General features: G+C 44.7%; 1 protein-coding gene across 8 annotated transcripts in view; it reads right to left on the reverse strand.

Annotated features, from left to right (window-relative positions):
• Positions 1-14,730, reverse strand: part of CPPED1 (calcineurin like phosphoesterase domain containing 1) — a 139,024-nt gene that overhangs the window by 30,470 nt on the left and 93,824 nt on the right. For 6 of the 8 annotated variants that reach the window (XM_055561155.1, XM_055561153.1, XM_055561154.1 and 3 more), the window contains one exon: positions 6,744-7,166. The exons of 1 other annotated variant lie outside the window; for it this stretch is intronic. In XM_055561155.1, coding sequence (XP_055417130.1) covers positions 6,744-7,166 — 423 coding nt within the window. Of the gene's footprint in view, positions 1-531; positions 2,333-6,743; positions 7,167-14,730 lie in introns of those variants that run through there. One more of the 8 variants, XM_055561156.1, reaches the window with a different exon arrangement.

Genomic DNA, 14,730 nt, shown 5'->3' on the forward strand with positions numbered 1-14,730 from the left:
CCTGCAATGCAGGAGACCTGGGTTCGATCCCTGGGTTGGGAAGATCCCTTGGAGACGGGAACAACAACCCAATCCAGTATTCTTGCCTGGAGAATCCCATGGACAGAGGAGCCTGGCAGGCTCCATACAGTTCATGGGGTCACAAAGAGTCAGATACAACGAACACTTTACAGAGACCACAGCCCAAAATGTTCACTGTCTGACCATGTGCAGGGCAAATTTGCTGGTAAATACCAATCAAGAGATAATATGCACATTACCTATGATTCCACTGATGGGTAAATGTGAATCAAGTTTAACTCAATTTCATGTTTACTTACTGAGTGGCTACTAAGTGATAATCTTGGCTAGGAGCTGGGTTTATAGAGATGAACAAAGCTGGGACTCCATTTTCTGGAGGAATCAGGATGGAAAGAAATAATTTCAATACAACCCAGTATTAGATGTCAGAGCAGGGTTTGATGTTTCATTTTTCCTATGAAGCAGACCCTGGAAACCTGACCTTTTTGTTCTTTAAAACTTTGAAATTCTAAAACCATAATATCACATGGGCTAAGATCTCTCTCTCCAGTTTTTTTTTTTCTTGCATAAATAGAGATGAAACTATAATTCTGTGAAATTACTCATTAACTTTTATAGGAAAGATCAACTTATTGGAATTTTTCATAATTGCCAAATTCGCTCTGGGCTTTCTGCTACACAGTTCTAATCTCTGTGTGGAGAATGGAGAAAAGAAAAGGTATCAAGACATCAAGCACAGCAGGGTCAGTGAAAGAGCTAGACTTTTTTTTTTTTAAAGATTTAGTCTTTAAATTAAAATCTGTTATTAACTGGGTCACACATTAACTCTCTGCTGAAAAAGGCATAAGGGATACAGACAATAGCCAAGAGTCTCGACTAAGAATCTATCATCTACTGCCCTTGCAACTCCAATGAAGTATCAGGTGAATTAAGTGAAAGAAAGTGAAAGTTCCTCAATTGTGTCTGACTCTTTGTGAACTCATAGACTATACAGTCCATGGAATTCTCCAGGCCAGAATACTGCAGTGGGTAGCCTTTCCCTTCTCCAGGGGATCTTCCCAACCCAGGGATCGAACCCAGGTCTCCCATATTGCAAGCAGATTCTTTACCAGCTGAGCCACAAGGGAAGCCCCAAGGTGAATCAAGGGGAAGACTGATTTCTACGTCCTGTGGAAGTGATGAAATCAACTATCCTCGGGCAGAGCAAACGAAGACAGGAAATAACAGTGCCGCTTCACACCTGTGCAACTGTCCTGCCCTGGAAACTGTTTATTTGTCCTGGCTATTGATAACTTTTCCAGATCATACAAAGACTTTTTTTTTTTTCTTTTTTTTGAGCTTCAAAAGGAGAAACAGAATGCATCCGTTTCTAGGGCAACCTGAGCTCGGAAGCTCAAGGCTTTGATTCACGGAGCACATCCCTACACAGGTGGTGGCCTGTTGTATAGTGACACCCCTCCTCCTCATTTACCTCATCCCACTTAGGAAATTAATGCCACAATGTGAGATGATTGTTGATGCTCATTATTAAATCATTTATTCATCCCACACAATGATTCAGAATTATTCATTAAGCTTGCTGGAAGGAAGCTGGGTGTTACCTCCAAGTGGTGGTTTAAGGAGGGGTGTGCTCTTTAAAAGGATATTTTATAACAACACAATTATCATAATTAAAAACTACCCTGATATTCTGATGAGCTTTTGACATATTTTTGAGGACTGGCATTTTAGCACATGGAGATAAATGAGACTGGAATAGTATTTGGGAATAATATTGCTGTGGGGGATAAAAAAGCTGGAGCAGTATTAAATACCATCTGTCATCATCACCCCCAATTTGATCATGGTCTTTAAGTTAATGAATTTCACAAAATGTCACTTGAACTGCTGGCTTTCCGAAATGAGTTCCAGAATCACGTGGCTGTGACCTGAGCGATCTCCTGCATCACTGAGTCGTGGGGGCCTGCATTCCCCATGGCAGCCCACCTACCTGTGCTCCCAAACCCAGGAGGCCATGCAGGCTGCCATGGAGCTGCGACTACATCTGATCTCTATCTCTGCCCAGCGGTGCCTGTGGCTTGTTCTGAGTTTGAAAGGTCATTAGGCAAAAAGCCTGGTTTGAGAAGCCATGCCAACTGGCAGGTGACTGCAGGAAGGGCACCCTTCTTGCTGCTTCTCCCTGGTTGAGCAGGTCTAGGGGAAGAATGCAAGGCCAGTGACCAAGAACAGCAGCCTGTTCACACATGAAGGGGTTGCCTGGTGGAATAGCAAGGGGCCACTCGGGAGGAGAGCAATCGACTGTGAGGTGAACCTGGAAAGCAAGAATGGGGGTCAGAACACAGTCACACGCATGGCCTCACCCAAGACGGGAGGATCAAACTTAGAACACTTGCCCAACATTTGGAACACAACACGCAGAGGCTGCATGCAGGAGCTCCACGGAGCAGGACCTGGCCTTCCAGCAGGCACATGGTGGGTGCTAAACAGAGAAACGAGCTGGACAGATCAGCCACTGGGCCGGTCAGCCACTGAGGGAAGGAGCCTGAGGCAGAGGTCCAGTTCTTCACTCCTTCCACAAACACCAATGAAGCATTCATTACTAGCTAAGACCTGGGCCAGGCCTCCCCTGCACTCAAGGAGCTCAGAGTCTAGGGGGGCTTCAACACCTACAAACGCACGGGAAACAAGGGAAGCTGGAGAAGAACCCAGCGGGTGGGGCTGGGGACACCTTGTGCAGAAGGTGAGATGGCACTGGCCTGATGAAATGGAAGAGGCAGAGACGGTGGTGAAGGGTGAGGGGCCTCAGAAGGGTGGATGCTGTGGGGCTACACACCCGTCTGGCTATAGGTGGAGAATGGGCCAGGATGGAGCAAGAGTGGGCCGGGAACTCAGCACTATTGCTACAACCCAGGTGCCAGGCAGTGAGGGCCTCAAGAAGCGGACAGGCTGGAGAGATATTAAAGAGGTAGAATTAAAGGCACAGGAGATATCAGTCTTCCTGAGCAACAAGGCCCAAAACTAGAGGTGAACCCACCAGGGTTCCCGTGCCAGATGCCATTAAGAGCTGATAAGATTATTAACAACAGCCAAGACGTAAGAAGCAACTCAAGTGCCCAGCGACAGATGATTCGATTAAGAAGACGTGGCATATACATACACATACAAACACACACACACACACACACACAATGGAATATTACTCAGCCATAAAAAAGAAACACTACCATCAGCAGCAATGTGAATGAAGCTAAAGACTATTATGCCCAGTGAAATAAGTCAGAGAAAGACAAATACAATATGATATCACATGTATGTGGAATCTAAAAAATAATACAAATGGATGTATATGCAAATCAGAAACAGACTTACAGACACAATAAACAAACTTGTGTTACCAAAAGGGAAAGAGGGTGGGGGAGGGACAAATTAGGGGGTATGGGATTAACAGAGACAAACCACCATATATGAAAGGAATAAGTAATGCAGATACACTGCACAGAACAGGGAATTATATCCAATATCCTGCAGTAACTTATAGTGCAGTATAGGCCCCCAAAATACTGAATCACAATGTTAGATACCTGAAACTAACACAACATTGTAAGTCAATTATACTTCAGTTTTTTTAAAAAAAAGAGCAAGTAAGAAAACTAGTTCGCCTGCTCTGTCTTGTGCTTAGCAAGATCGTAACTCTGCTTATAACCTGACCTTCCATGTTGTTCGGCCTACAGGGAGAGACTGCCCTGCTGGGGTGAGGTGGACAGATTCTGCCCTGCTCCAAATTAATACAGTGCTCTTCTGGGGGTACATCGGTCTCCGTGGGCTGGGGCAATTGGAGCCCACTCCTGAGACACAGGCCAGCTCTGGGTGCACCGTCAAGCCCTCCCGGAGCTCGGGGGAGCTGCAGCCCTGACGCGCGAGGAGGCTGGTGCATCCCAGACTCAATGCCACCGTCTGGGGTTCCTGGTGGGTGGGCAGCAGGCTTTCCTCAAGGAGGCCCAGTGAGAGTTGGGGGGCAGGGCTCTCTCTTTGGAAGTGTCTCCAGCCCTCAGTATCTGGGGGTGTTCATGGGCTGCCCGTGCTCGTCCTACGAAGGACGAGAAACTCAGAACCACACGCCACTCAAGGGTGTGGGTGACAAAGACAGAGGACAAAGAGCAGCCACGGGGATGGTATTTGCATGGTTTAACATTTGACATGAGAGGGATCGTTTCAGTGCCATGAAGTGCTCTCACTGGCACTACTCTCTCAAAGCAGTTTCTGTGGGGGTGCTGCTGCCATCTTGACACTTCATTTCCTTGTCATCAGCAACAGTTCTCTGCACCAACTCAAGCACGGCAGAAAATTTCAAAGGCCTTAATAGAAGTTTTCCAACTTCATCTCCATGGAACAGTTGGAAAATGTCGCCAATTATGCAAGCTTTTTGTAAAATGTCTCGAAAAGAGAGAAAGGCCTATTGTCCTTTCTGCAAGTAAATGTGAACACATTTAATGTTCAAAGATGAAAAGAGTGTCAGGAGTTGTTTTTTTTTTTTTTTTTTTCATGTCATAAAGGCTTTTATTGTGAGGCAGTGTTTTTATTTTTCCCCTCTTTTTTCTGATCTTGTTTTATCTTAATTGGAAGATAACTGCTTTACAATGTTGTGCTGGTTTCTGCCACACAATAACACGAATGAATCATAATTATATGGGCTTCCCTGGTGGCTCAGATGGTAAAGAATCTGCACGCCAATGCAGGAGACCCTGGTTCAATCCCTGGGTGGGGAAGATCCCCTGGAGAAGGGAATGGCTACCCACTCTACCATTCTTGCCTGGGAAATCCCATGAACAGAGGAGCCTGGTGGGTTACAGTTTATTGTGAGGTGGTATTTTTATTTTTTTCCCTTTTTTCCTGATCTTATTTATTTTAATTGGAGGATAACTGCTTTATAATGTTGTGTTGGTTTCAGCCATACAACAAGGTGAATGAGTCATAATTATATATATATATAGATAGATAGATAGATATACACCTTTCTTCTTGAGCCTCCCACCCCTCCAGGTCATCACAAAACCCCAGGCTGGGCTCCCTGTGTTATATAGCAGCTTCCCACTAGACAGGGATTTTTTTTTTTAAATGAATGTTTGCTACTGGGTCAGACCACTTCCTTCTCCCTCAGTTCAGTTCAGTTCAGTCGCTCAGTCATGTCCGAGTCTTTGCGACCTCATGAACTGCAGCATGCCAGGACTCCCTGTTCATCACCATCTCCCGGAGTTCACCCAAACCCATGTCCATCAAGTCGGTGATGCCATCCAACCATCTCATCCTCTGTCGTCCCCTTCTCCTCCTGCCCTCAATCTTTCCCAGCACCAGGGTCTTTTCCAGTGAGTCAGCTCGTCGCATCAGGTGGCCAAAGTACTGGAGTTTCAACTTCAACATCAGTTCTTCCAATGAACACCCAGGACCGATCTTCTTTAGGATGGACTGGTTGGATCTCCTTGCAGTCCAAGGGACTCTCAAGAGTCTTCTCCAACACCACAGTTCTAAAGCATCAATTCTTCAGCGCTCAGCTTTCTTCACAGTCCAACTCTCACATCCATACATGACCACTGGAAAAACCATAGCCTTGACTAGATGGACCTTTGTTGGCAAAGTAATGTCTCTGCTTTTTAATATGCTGTCTAGGTTGGTCATAACTTTCCTTCCAAGGAGTAAGCGTCTTTTAATTTCATGGCTGCAACCACCATCTGCAGTGATTTTGGAGCCCAGAAAAATAAAGTCAGCCACTGTTTCCACTGTTTCCCCATCTGTTTGCCATGAATCCTTCTCCCTACACTCTAGCAAATAAAAGAACGTATTTAAATTTTAGAAGGACTTGATGAAGTACACTCTTGGAAGGATCTGAAAGGAGGCATTAGGGCCAAAACGAGACCTAACAGTTGTCACAACTGGAATCCTGCCAAGTCACTGGTAATTCAGGGAATGAGCTGAGAATGCGCCACTTTTCAGGAAAGGAAAACCGCAGGGGCTCCCGGGAGGAGAAATGAGCTGTGCGGGCTGGTGAGGCACACGGCGCCACCGGGACTGGAGATCTTCGGTGGTAGGGCATCTTCATTTTGTGTGTGTGTGCGTGCACACGAGTACCTGTCATGTGTTTGATTACTTGAAATTCATAGCAAGGTAAGATCAAACTAAATAGATTTCTTCACCTGCTTCTGGAGGCTCCCTGACCTGCTCTGTAGCCACATCCCAGGATTTCCCTGGGTTCCATCTAATCCTGTTAGGAAGTGTGGCTCTGAAAACATCGTCTGCCCCTGGGCAAATTCCTCCTTCCCAGAGCAATAAGAAAAGATAACCCTGGCCCCTGCCTTCGCCTGGGGTACCTACAGCCACACTCAGACACCCCTCCCATACCCCCAGCCTTCAGGGTCCCCATTCTCAGCAGTGAGCAGTTACAGTTCAGCCCTCAGCTAGCGGGCTGCTCTAACGCAGTCGGGGCCGTCTTCTCACTGAAGCGTCACAGCCATCCTGCGAGAGCTGCCTCCGCTGTTCTACTTGACAGACGAGGAAGCTGAGGCTCGCAGGCTAAGGTCACGCGGCCACCAGTGGCAGAGCTGGGTGAGAACCCAGTTCGGTCCAAGGCCCCGCCCTCTCTCCCCTCTGCCTGGAGAAGGATCTGGACGCCTCCTCTCCAGACCAGTGTCTCCCCCCGCCCCGCCCCCTCCCCGCAGCCCCGGGCCTACCTGCCTCCACGAACTTGTCTGCCATCTCCTTCCGCACGGACTTGGTGAGGTTGAAGTAGTCGTCGTCCTCGCCGATGCTCTGCAGGAAGAGCGGGATGTGCTGGAAGACCACGGCGTGCCGGCAGGCGCGCTGCCCTGCGGTGCGCAGCTGCTGGTCCAGCCAGTGGTCATGCTCCTGCTTCAGGGCGGGGCACCTGGAGGCGTCGTACAGGAACTGGGAGTTGAGAACGAGGAACAGGACACCCCCGACCCAGAAGCTGAAGTAGTCGTCTCCCCAAGTCCGCTGGAACTCCGCGATGGTCTCGGGGGTGGGGATATTGCCCACGTCGTGGTTGCCGCTGACCAGCACCAGTGGGATGTCGCTGTCCACGGTCCTGAGCACCCGCTGTAGGTCCTCTGTCTGCTCCTTCCTCCAGGGCCTCCCTGCAAGAGAGGGCCCTGTTCTGAAACGGCCGAGGCTGTTCCTGCCTTTGCTAACATCAAATAAGAGAGAATAATCTAGAAATCCACTCAACGGGACCCATGGAAACCGCAAAGGGCAGTCATGCTAAAAACAAACGAACATGTGAGGTGGGGAACCTCTGTCCCCCTTCCCATGGACATTCAGCAGCTAGGTGACTAACCGACCCAAGGTTGCTGACTGAGCTGATGGTGCAGGCTCATTCTTATTGTAAATATTAGTGAAGCTGAATTTCTATCTTTTATTTAGAAAATAAATAGAAATAGTTTCTGCCCTGCTTCAAGGGGTCATCAACTGCACCCCTGAGGTGTGTGGACACAGTTGTGAATGCTAATTTCCAACAACAGGTATTTTTCTTTTTCTTTTTCACAATACACATGACTCTGCAGACTGTGTGACCACCTTTATGGGAAAAATTTTTGAATCCAAATGGCTATATCAACTGGCCTGTGCATCCTGCCAAACCCCCCTCTTATGGAGGAAGACGTATTTTATATTCTACTGACAGTGTCTAGGGGCTTCCCAGGTAGCTGAGTAGTAAACAGTCTGCCTGCAGTACAGGAGCCACAGAAAGACGCGGGTTCGATCTCTGGGTTGGGAAGATCCCCTGGAGGAAGGCATGGCAACCCACTCCAGTACTCTTGCCTGGAGAATCCCATGGACAGAGGAGCCTGGCAGGCTACAGTCCACAGGGTTGCAAAGAGTTGGATACGACTGAAATGACTTACCACACACACACGCACACAACAGTGTCTAAGAGTGCAGAGGCTCAGTGCCCTAAGGTGAAGCACATTCCCCCTGGGACTCCAGAGTCATCACGGAGATGACTGTTTGGACAAAGAGTGAGGTTCCCCCCTCCCTCAGCTTCCTGGCTTCCACACTCCCTGTAATAATGTTTTAAAGCCTTAATACATGGGTTTTGAAATGACCAATTTAACCTCGGATCTGTTTCTTTTTGTGCTAATTTATTCAACAAATATTTACTGAGTACCCATGATGTGTAAGGTACTGACTTAGTTACCTGGGTGAGGTGTGAGTCAGAGACACAGACCCTTCCTTTCAAACTGGTCAGTCAGATATTCTGTCAAGTGAATTATAGCAGCACACCTATCTGTATCAGATAGTACTAAAAATGATTGAGAAAACTAGAGTGGGGAAAGAACAGAATCCCTGATCGTCCTCGGGAAAAGCTCAGCATCCTGCAAAGACAGAGAAACAGTGAAAGAAAGCAGCCCACCTTCACAAGGCAGGATTAAAACCTCACCTGAAGAATCCTGCCACGAGCAGATGGAAATTATACCCTGCACTCCATTTCCATCATGAATTAAAAAGAAAGCAGAAAAATCTTTACAAAGCAATTACAGCTCAGACCATAAAGCAGAAGTAGAGTCTAGAAGGTCAGGAAAAAGGCAGGTGTGAAATAGGAACTGCTAGAACTAACCAGAGCCTGTTGGGCTACCAGCCTCCGTGGGGTCACGGAACAGTCGGACATGACTTAGAGACAGAGAGAGAGAGAGAGAGAGCCAACTCAGGCAAGAGAGGGAAAAGACAGTCATCTCAGCAATTACAACCACAAGGAGATCAGCAGTAGTGAAATTTCCTTTGCTGTTGGGTCACTAAGTCGTGTCTGACTCTTTGTGACACTATGGGATTTCCCAGGCAAGAGTACTGGAGTGCATTGTCGTTTCCTCCTCCAGGGGATCTTCTCAACCCAGGGATCAGACCTGCATCTCCTGCTTGGCAGGTGGATTCTTTACTAAGTCACCTGGGAAGCCCTGAGATTTCCTTTATGGCCAAGTATAGGCCTGTTTTTCTAAATATCCCATGAGAGTATGTGAAGAATGTGCATTCTCTAACTGTTGAACATGGAGTCCCTCATATTTCCACTCAATCAAATGTGTTAATGGGGTGATTAAAATCTTCTATGTCATTATTCTTTGCTTTTGGCCTATTGAATCTATATCAGTTTCTGAAAGACTTGTTTAGGTCCCACCGTAATTATGGATCAGTCCATTTCTCCTTATAATTCTGCGAAGTCTGGTATTCACTTACTTTTAGCTATGTTGTTAGATGCTTCAGAGTTCAGAATTCCCATATCTCACAGAAATATTTTTATGTTTAATTCTAATAAAATACATTAAAAAAAGAGAAACAGGTAGATCTATATTGATGTTCTGGAAAGATGTGTAATATAAATTAAATTAAAAAGGAAAGACACGGAGGGGTAAAAATTATACACGTTTTAGAAAGGCTTATACATATATCATATCTTATGGATACAACTTTTCCAAAGATACAAAGGAAACTATTAACTCCAGTTAAAGCTAGGAAACAGAAGTGGGAAGTGAAGGGAACTTTCATATTTGGTTTAAACCCCTTTATACTATATTTTAAAAGTTCCTTCCTTTCTTCCTGACTTTTTGCAAGCTTATGTATCATTTTCATTTTAAAAAAGAATTAAATTTTAGGGCTTCCCTGGTGGCTCAGGGGTAAAGAATCTGTCTGCCAATGCAGGAGACATGGGCTTGATACCTGGTCTGGGAATATTCCACATGCTGTGGAACAACTAAGCCTGTGCCTGACAACTATTTAGCCTGTGCTCTAGAGGCCGGGGACTGCAACTACTGAGCCCACATGCTGCAATAACTGAAGCCCGTGTGCCCTGGAGCCTATGTTCTGCAAGAAGAGAGGCCATCACAATGAGAAACCCTCACACCAAAACTAGAGAGCAGCCCCTGCTCCCCACAACTAGAGAAAAGCCTGCGCAGCAACAAAGACCAGCACAGCCAAAAATTAATTAATTAATTTTTAAAAAAGAATTAGAATTTTAAAAGCTTATTATTTTTATTAAAAAAAAGAATTTAAAAAAATCCTTAGCTCTGGGATCCTAAGGATGAAAGAAGATTCTGGGGGGAGGCCAGTCAGGTGGCTGTATTTCCACTGGATCCCAATCTTGGGGTGAGTGGAATTTTCTGGAGAAAGGCTGGTTGACCCACAATAAGAGCTCAGGAGAGGAGAAAAGCAGGTCCTGCCTGACACTGGGGACCAGGAAGCCTCTCCCTGGTTGGTGCTGGGGATTTGCCTGTAGCCAGCATCTGCCTCGTCACTAGTCTGGCCTGACCCTGAGGCTCCTGATTTGAAGAGGTCATTGACTGATGTTAGCTGACCTTGGACTGTGCTGTGTTGATTCTAATGCCCTCTAAGACCCCAATGGTCAGTTCTTTTCCCAGGTGAACAGACTGCTGGTTACAGAGGATGAATCCTTTATGACTTCGAATGGGATAAACCATCTCAAAAGGACTCTATGAATCAAGAGCAATTTATTACTACTTTTCATAACCCATTTCCTAAAAGACTCCAAAGCCACCACAACTGTCTCCTTTCCATTGACTTGGGGATATTTTCTGATGCTCAGTGCTAGCCAATATTTACTGAGTGCTTACTTCAGGTTAGGCACTGTTCTGAAAACTGTTCGAGTATTAACTCAGTTGACAACCAGTGAGGGACTTGAACTTGGCGCTCCAGCTATGAGTGTGGGCTCTCATTACAGCACCCTGATCCACAGGGACGAGGACTTTATAATACACCAGAGTGCAGAATCTCTCCTGTTCTTGATTTTCAAAAGACATTTCATCACAGTGCTTTACACACGGCCTAAGCCAGACACAAAGAATGTTTAAGCAGTTAATGAGCACGCACAGAGAAGTTCAAAGTGAGCACCTCAAACAAACGGCTTGATTCAAAACTTGGAACGGAGGCCTTGTCTAGAAAGCAATTTATAGTGAAGAGCTGTGAATCATACATAATAATAGGTATATTTCAATAGCTGTGAAATATACATAATAATAGTGTCTGTTTCCAAACTCCAGAAGGATGCTGCTCTTGGGCAATCACAAATAATCCCCAATAACCTGTTAAAACACAGGAAGCCCATCTTCCCTGGATCCTCTCAATCAGAAACGAGTCTCTCAATGGATAAAGAAGATGTGGTGTGTGTATATACACACATACAATGGAGTATTACTCAATCATAAAACAGAATGAAATAACGTGATTTGTAGCAACATGGATGAAAACGGAGTGTCATACTAAACAAAACAAGTCAGACTGAGCAGGAGAAATATCGTATGACATTCCTTATACTTGGAATCTAAAAAGAAATGACACAAATGAACTTACTTACAAAACAGAAATACTCACAGACTTAGAAAATGAACTCGTGTTTGCCAGGGGGAAGGGATAATTAGGGAATTTGGGAAGGTCATGTACACACTGCTACATTAAAAATGGATAACCAACAACGACCTATTGTATAGCACATGGAACTCTACTCAATGTTATGTGCCCGCCTGGATGAGAGGGGTGCTGGGAGGAGAATGGATACATGTCTATGTATGGCTGAGTCCTCCAGCTATCCACCTGAAACCATCACAACATTGTTAATCAGCTACACCCCAATACTGCCTCTTATCCTTATCCATCAGAGGGCAAACATAATGAAAACCACAATCACAAAAAAATAACCAACTGCTCACAGGGGTCACAGCCTTGTCTAACTCAATGAAACTATGGGCCATGCCATGTAGGGCCACCCAAGAAGGACGAGTCATGGTGGAGAGTTCTGTCAAAATGTGGTCCACTGGAGAAGGGACTGGTAAAACATTTCAGTATTCTTGCCTTGAGAACCCCATGAATAGTATGAAAAGGCAAAAAGATAGGACACTGAAAGATGAACTCTCCAGGTCAGTAGGTGCCCAATATGCTACTGGAGAAGGGCAGAGAAATAGCTCCAGAAAGAATGAAGAGACGGAGCCAAAGTGAAAACAATGGCCAGTTGTGGATGTGACTGGTGATGGAATTAAAGTCCAATGCTGTAAAGAACAATATTCAACAGGAACCTGGAATGTTAGGTCCATGAAACAGGGCAAATTGGAAGTGGTCAAACAGGAGATGGCAAGAATGAACATCAACATGTTAGGAATCAGTGAACTAAAATGGACTGGAATGGGCGAATTAAATTCCGATGACCATTATATCTACCACCATCGGCAAGAATCCTTAGAAGAAAGGAAGTAGCCCTCATAGTCAACAAAAGGGTCTGAAATGCAGTACTTGGGTGCAGTCTCAAAAATGACAGAATGATCTCTCTTTGTTTCCAAGGTAAACCATTCAATATCAATGCCCCAACCACTAATGGTAAAGAAGCTGAATGGTTCTATGAAGACCTACAAGACCTTCTAGAACTAACACCAAAAAAAGATGTCCTTTTCATCATAGGGGACTGGAATGTAAAAGCAAGAAGTCAAGAGATACCTGGAACAACAGGCAAGTATGGCCTTAGAGTACAAAATGAAGCAGGGCAAAGGCTAATAGAATTTTGCCAAGAGTACACACTGGTCACAGAAAACACCCTCTTCCAACAACAAAAGAGACAACTCTACATGTGGACATCATCAGATTGTCAATACCGAAATCAGACTGATTATATTCTTTGCAGCTGAAGATGGAGAAGCTCTATACAGTCAGCAAAAACAAGACTGGGAGCTGACTGTGGCTCAGATCATGAACTCCTTATTGTCAAATTCAGACATAATTTGAAAAAAGTAGGGAAAACAACTAGAATATTCCAAAGGAAAGTGAAAGCGATAGTCATTCAGTTGTGTCCGACTCTTTGCAACCTGAAATTCTCTTGCTTTTTCTATGATCAAATGGATGTTGGCAATTTGCTCTCTGGTTCCTCTGCCTTTTCTAAATCCAGCTTGAACATCTGGAAGTTCTCGGTTCACTGGAGTGGGTAGCCTTTCCCTTCTCTGGGGGATCTTCCCAACCCATTTAGGTATGACCTAAATAAAATCCAGTATGATTATACAGTGGAAGTAACAAATAGATTCAAGGGATTAGATTTGATAGACAAGAGTGCTTGAAGAACTGCAGATGGAGGTTCATAACATTGTACAGGAGGCAGTGATCAAAATCATCCCCAAGAAAAAGAAATGCAAAAAGGCAAAATGGTTGTCTGAGGGGGCCTTACAAATAGCTGGGAAAAGAAGAGAAGCAAAAGGCAAAGGAGAAAAGGAAAGTTATACCCATTTGAATGCAGAGTTCCAAAGAATAGCAAGGAGAGATAAGAAAGCCTTCCTTAGTGATCAATGCAAAGAAATAGAGGAAAACAATAGAATGGGAAAGACTAGAGATCTCTTCAAGAAAATTAGAGATACCAAGGGAACATTTCATGCAAAGATGGTACAATAAAGGACAGAAATGGAAAGGACCTAACAGAAGCAGTATTAAGAAGAGGTGGCAAGAACACACAGAAGGCCTTCATGACAGATAACCATGATGGTGTGATCACTCAGACATTCTGGGGTGAGAAGTCAAGTGGGCCTTAGGAATCATTACTATGAACAAAGGTAGTGGAGGTGATGTAATTCCAGTTAAGCTATTTCAAATTCTCAAAGATGATGCTGTGAAAGTGCTGCACTCAATATGTCAACAAATTTGGAAAATGCAGCAGTGGCCACAGGACTGGAAAAGGTCAGTTTTCATTCCAGTCCCTAAGAAAGTCAATGCCAAAGAATGTTCAAACTATCACACAATTGTACTCATCTCACAAACTAGCAAAGTAATGCTCAAAATTCTCCAAGCTAGGCTACAACTGTATGTGAACCGAGAACTTCCAGATGTTCAAGCCGGATTTAGAAAAGGCAGAGGAACCAGAGAGCAAATTGCCAAAATCCACTGGATCATAGAAAAAGCAATAGAATTTCAGAAAAAAACATCTACCTCTGCTTCATTTACTATGCTAAAGCCTTTGACTATGTGGATCACAACAAACTGTGGAAAATTCTTAAAGGGATGGGAATACCAAACCACCTTACCTGTGTCCTAAGAAATCTGTTTGCAAGTCAAGAAGCAACAGTCAGAACTGGACATGGAACAATGGACTGGTTCCAAACTGGGAAAGGAGTACTTCAAGACTGTATATTGTCACCCTGCTTATTTAACTTATATGCAGAGTATATCATGCAAAATACCAGGCTGGATGAAGCACAAGCTGGAATCAAGATTGCTGGGAGAAATATCAATAACCTCAGATACTCAGATGACATCACAATTACAGCAGAAAGCAACAGGAACTGAAAAGCCTCTTGATGAAAGTAAAAGAGGAGAGTTAAAAAGCTGGCTTAAAACTCAACATTCAAAAACACGTGGTTCCATCATTTCATGGAAAACTGACTGGGAAACAATGGAAACACTGACATATTTTCTTGGACTCCAAAATCACTGCAGATGGTGACTGCAGCCATGAAATTAAAAGATGCTTGCTCCTTGGAAAAAAAAGCCATGACCAGCCTAGACAGCATATTAAAAAGCAGAGACATTACTTTGCCGACAAAGATCCATCTAGTCAAAGCTATGGTTTTTCCAGTAGTCATGTATGGATGTAAGAGTTGGACCGTAAAGAAAGCTGAGCACCAAAGAATTGATGCTTTTGAACTGTGGTGTTAGAGAAGATTCTTGAGAGTT

This window comes from Bubalus kerabau, chromosome 23 (assembly GCF_029407905.1).
Source record: "Bubalus kerabau isolate K-KA32 ecotype Philippines breed swamp buffalo chromosome 23, PCC_UOA_SB_1v2, whole genome shotgun sequence".
NCBI lineage: Eukaryota > Metazoa > Chordata > Mammalia > Artiodactyla > Bovidae > Bubalus > Bubalus kerabau.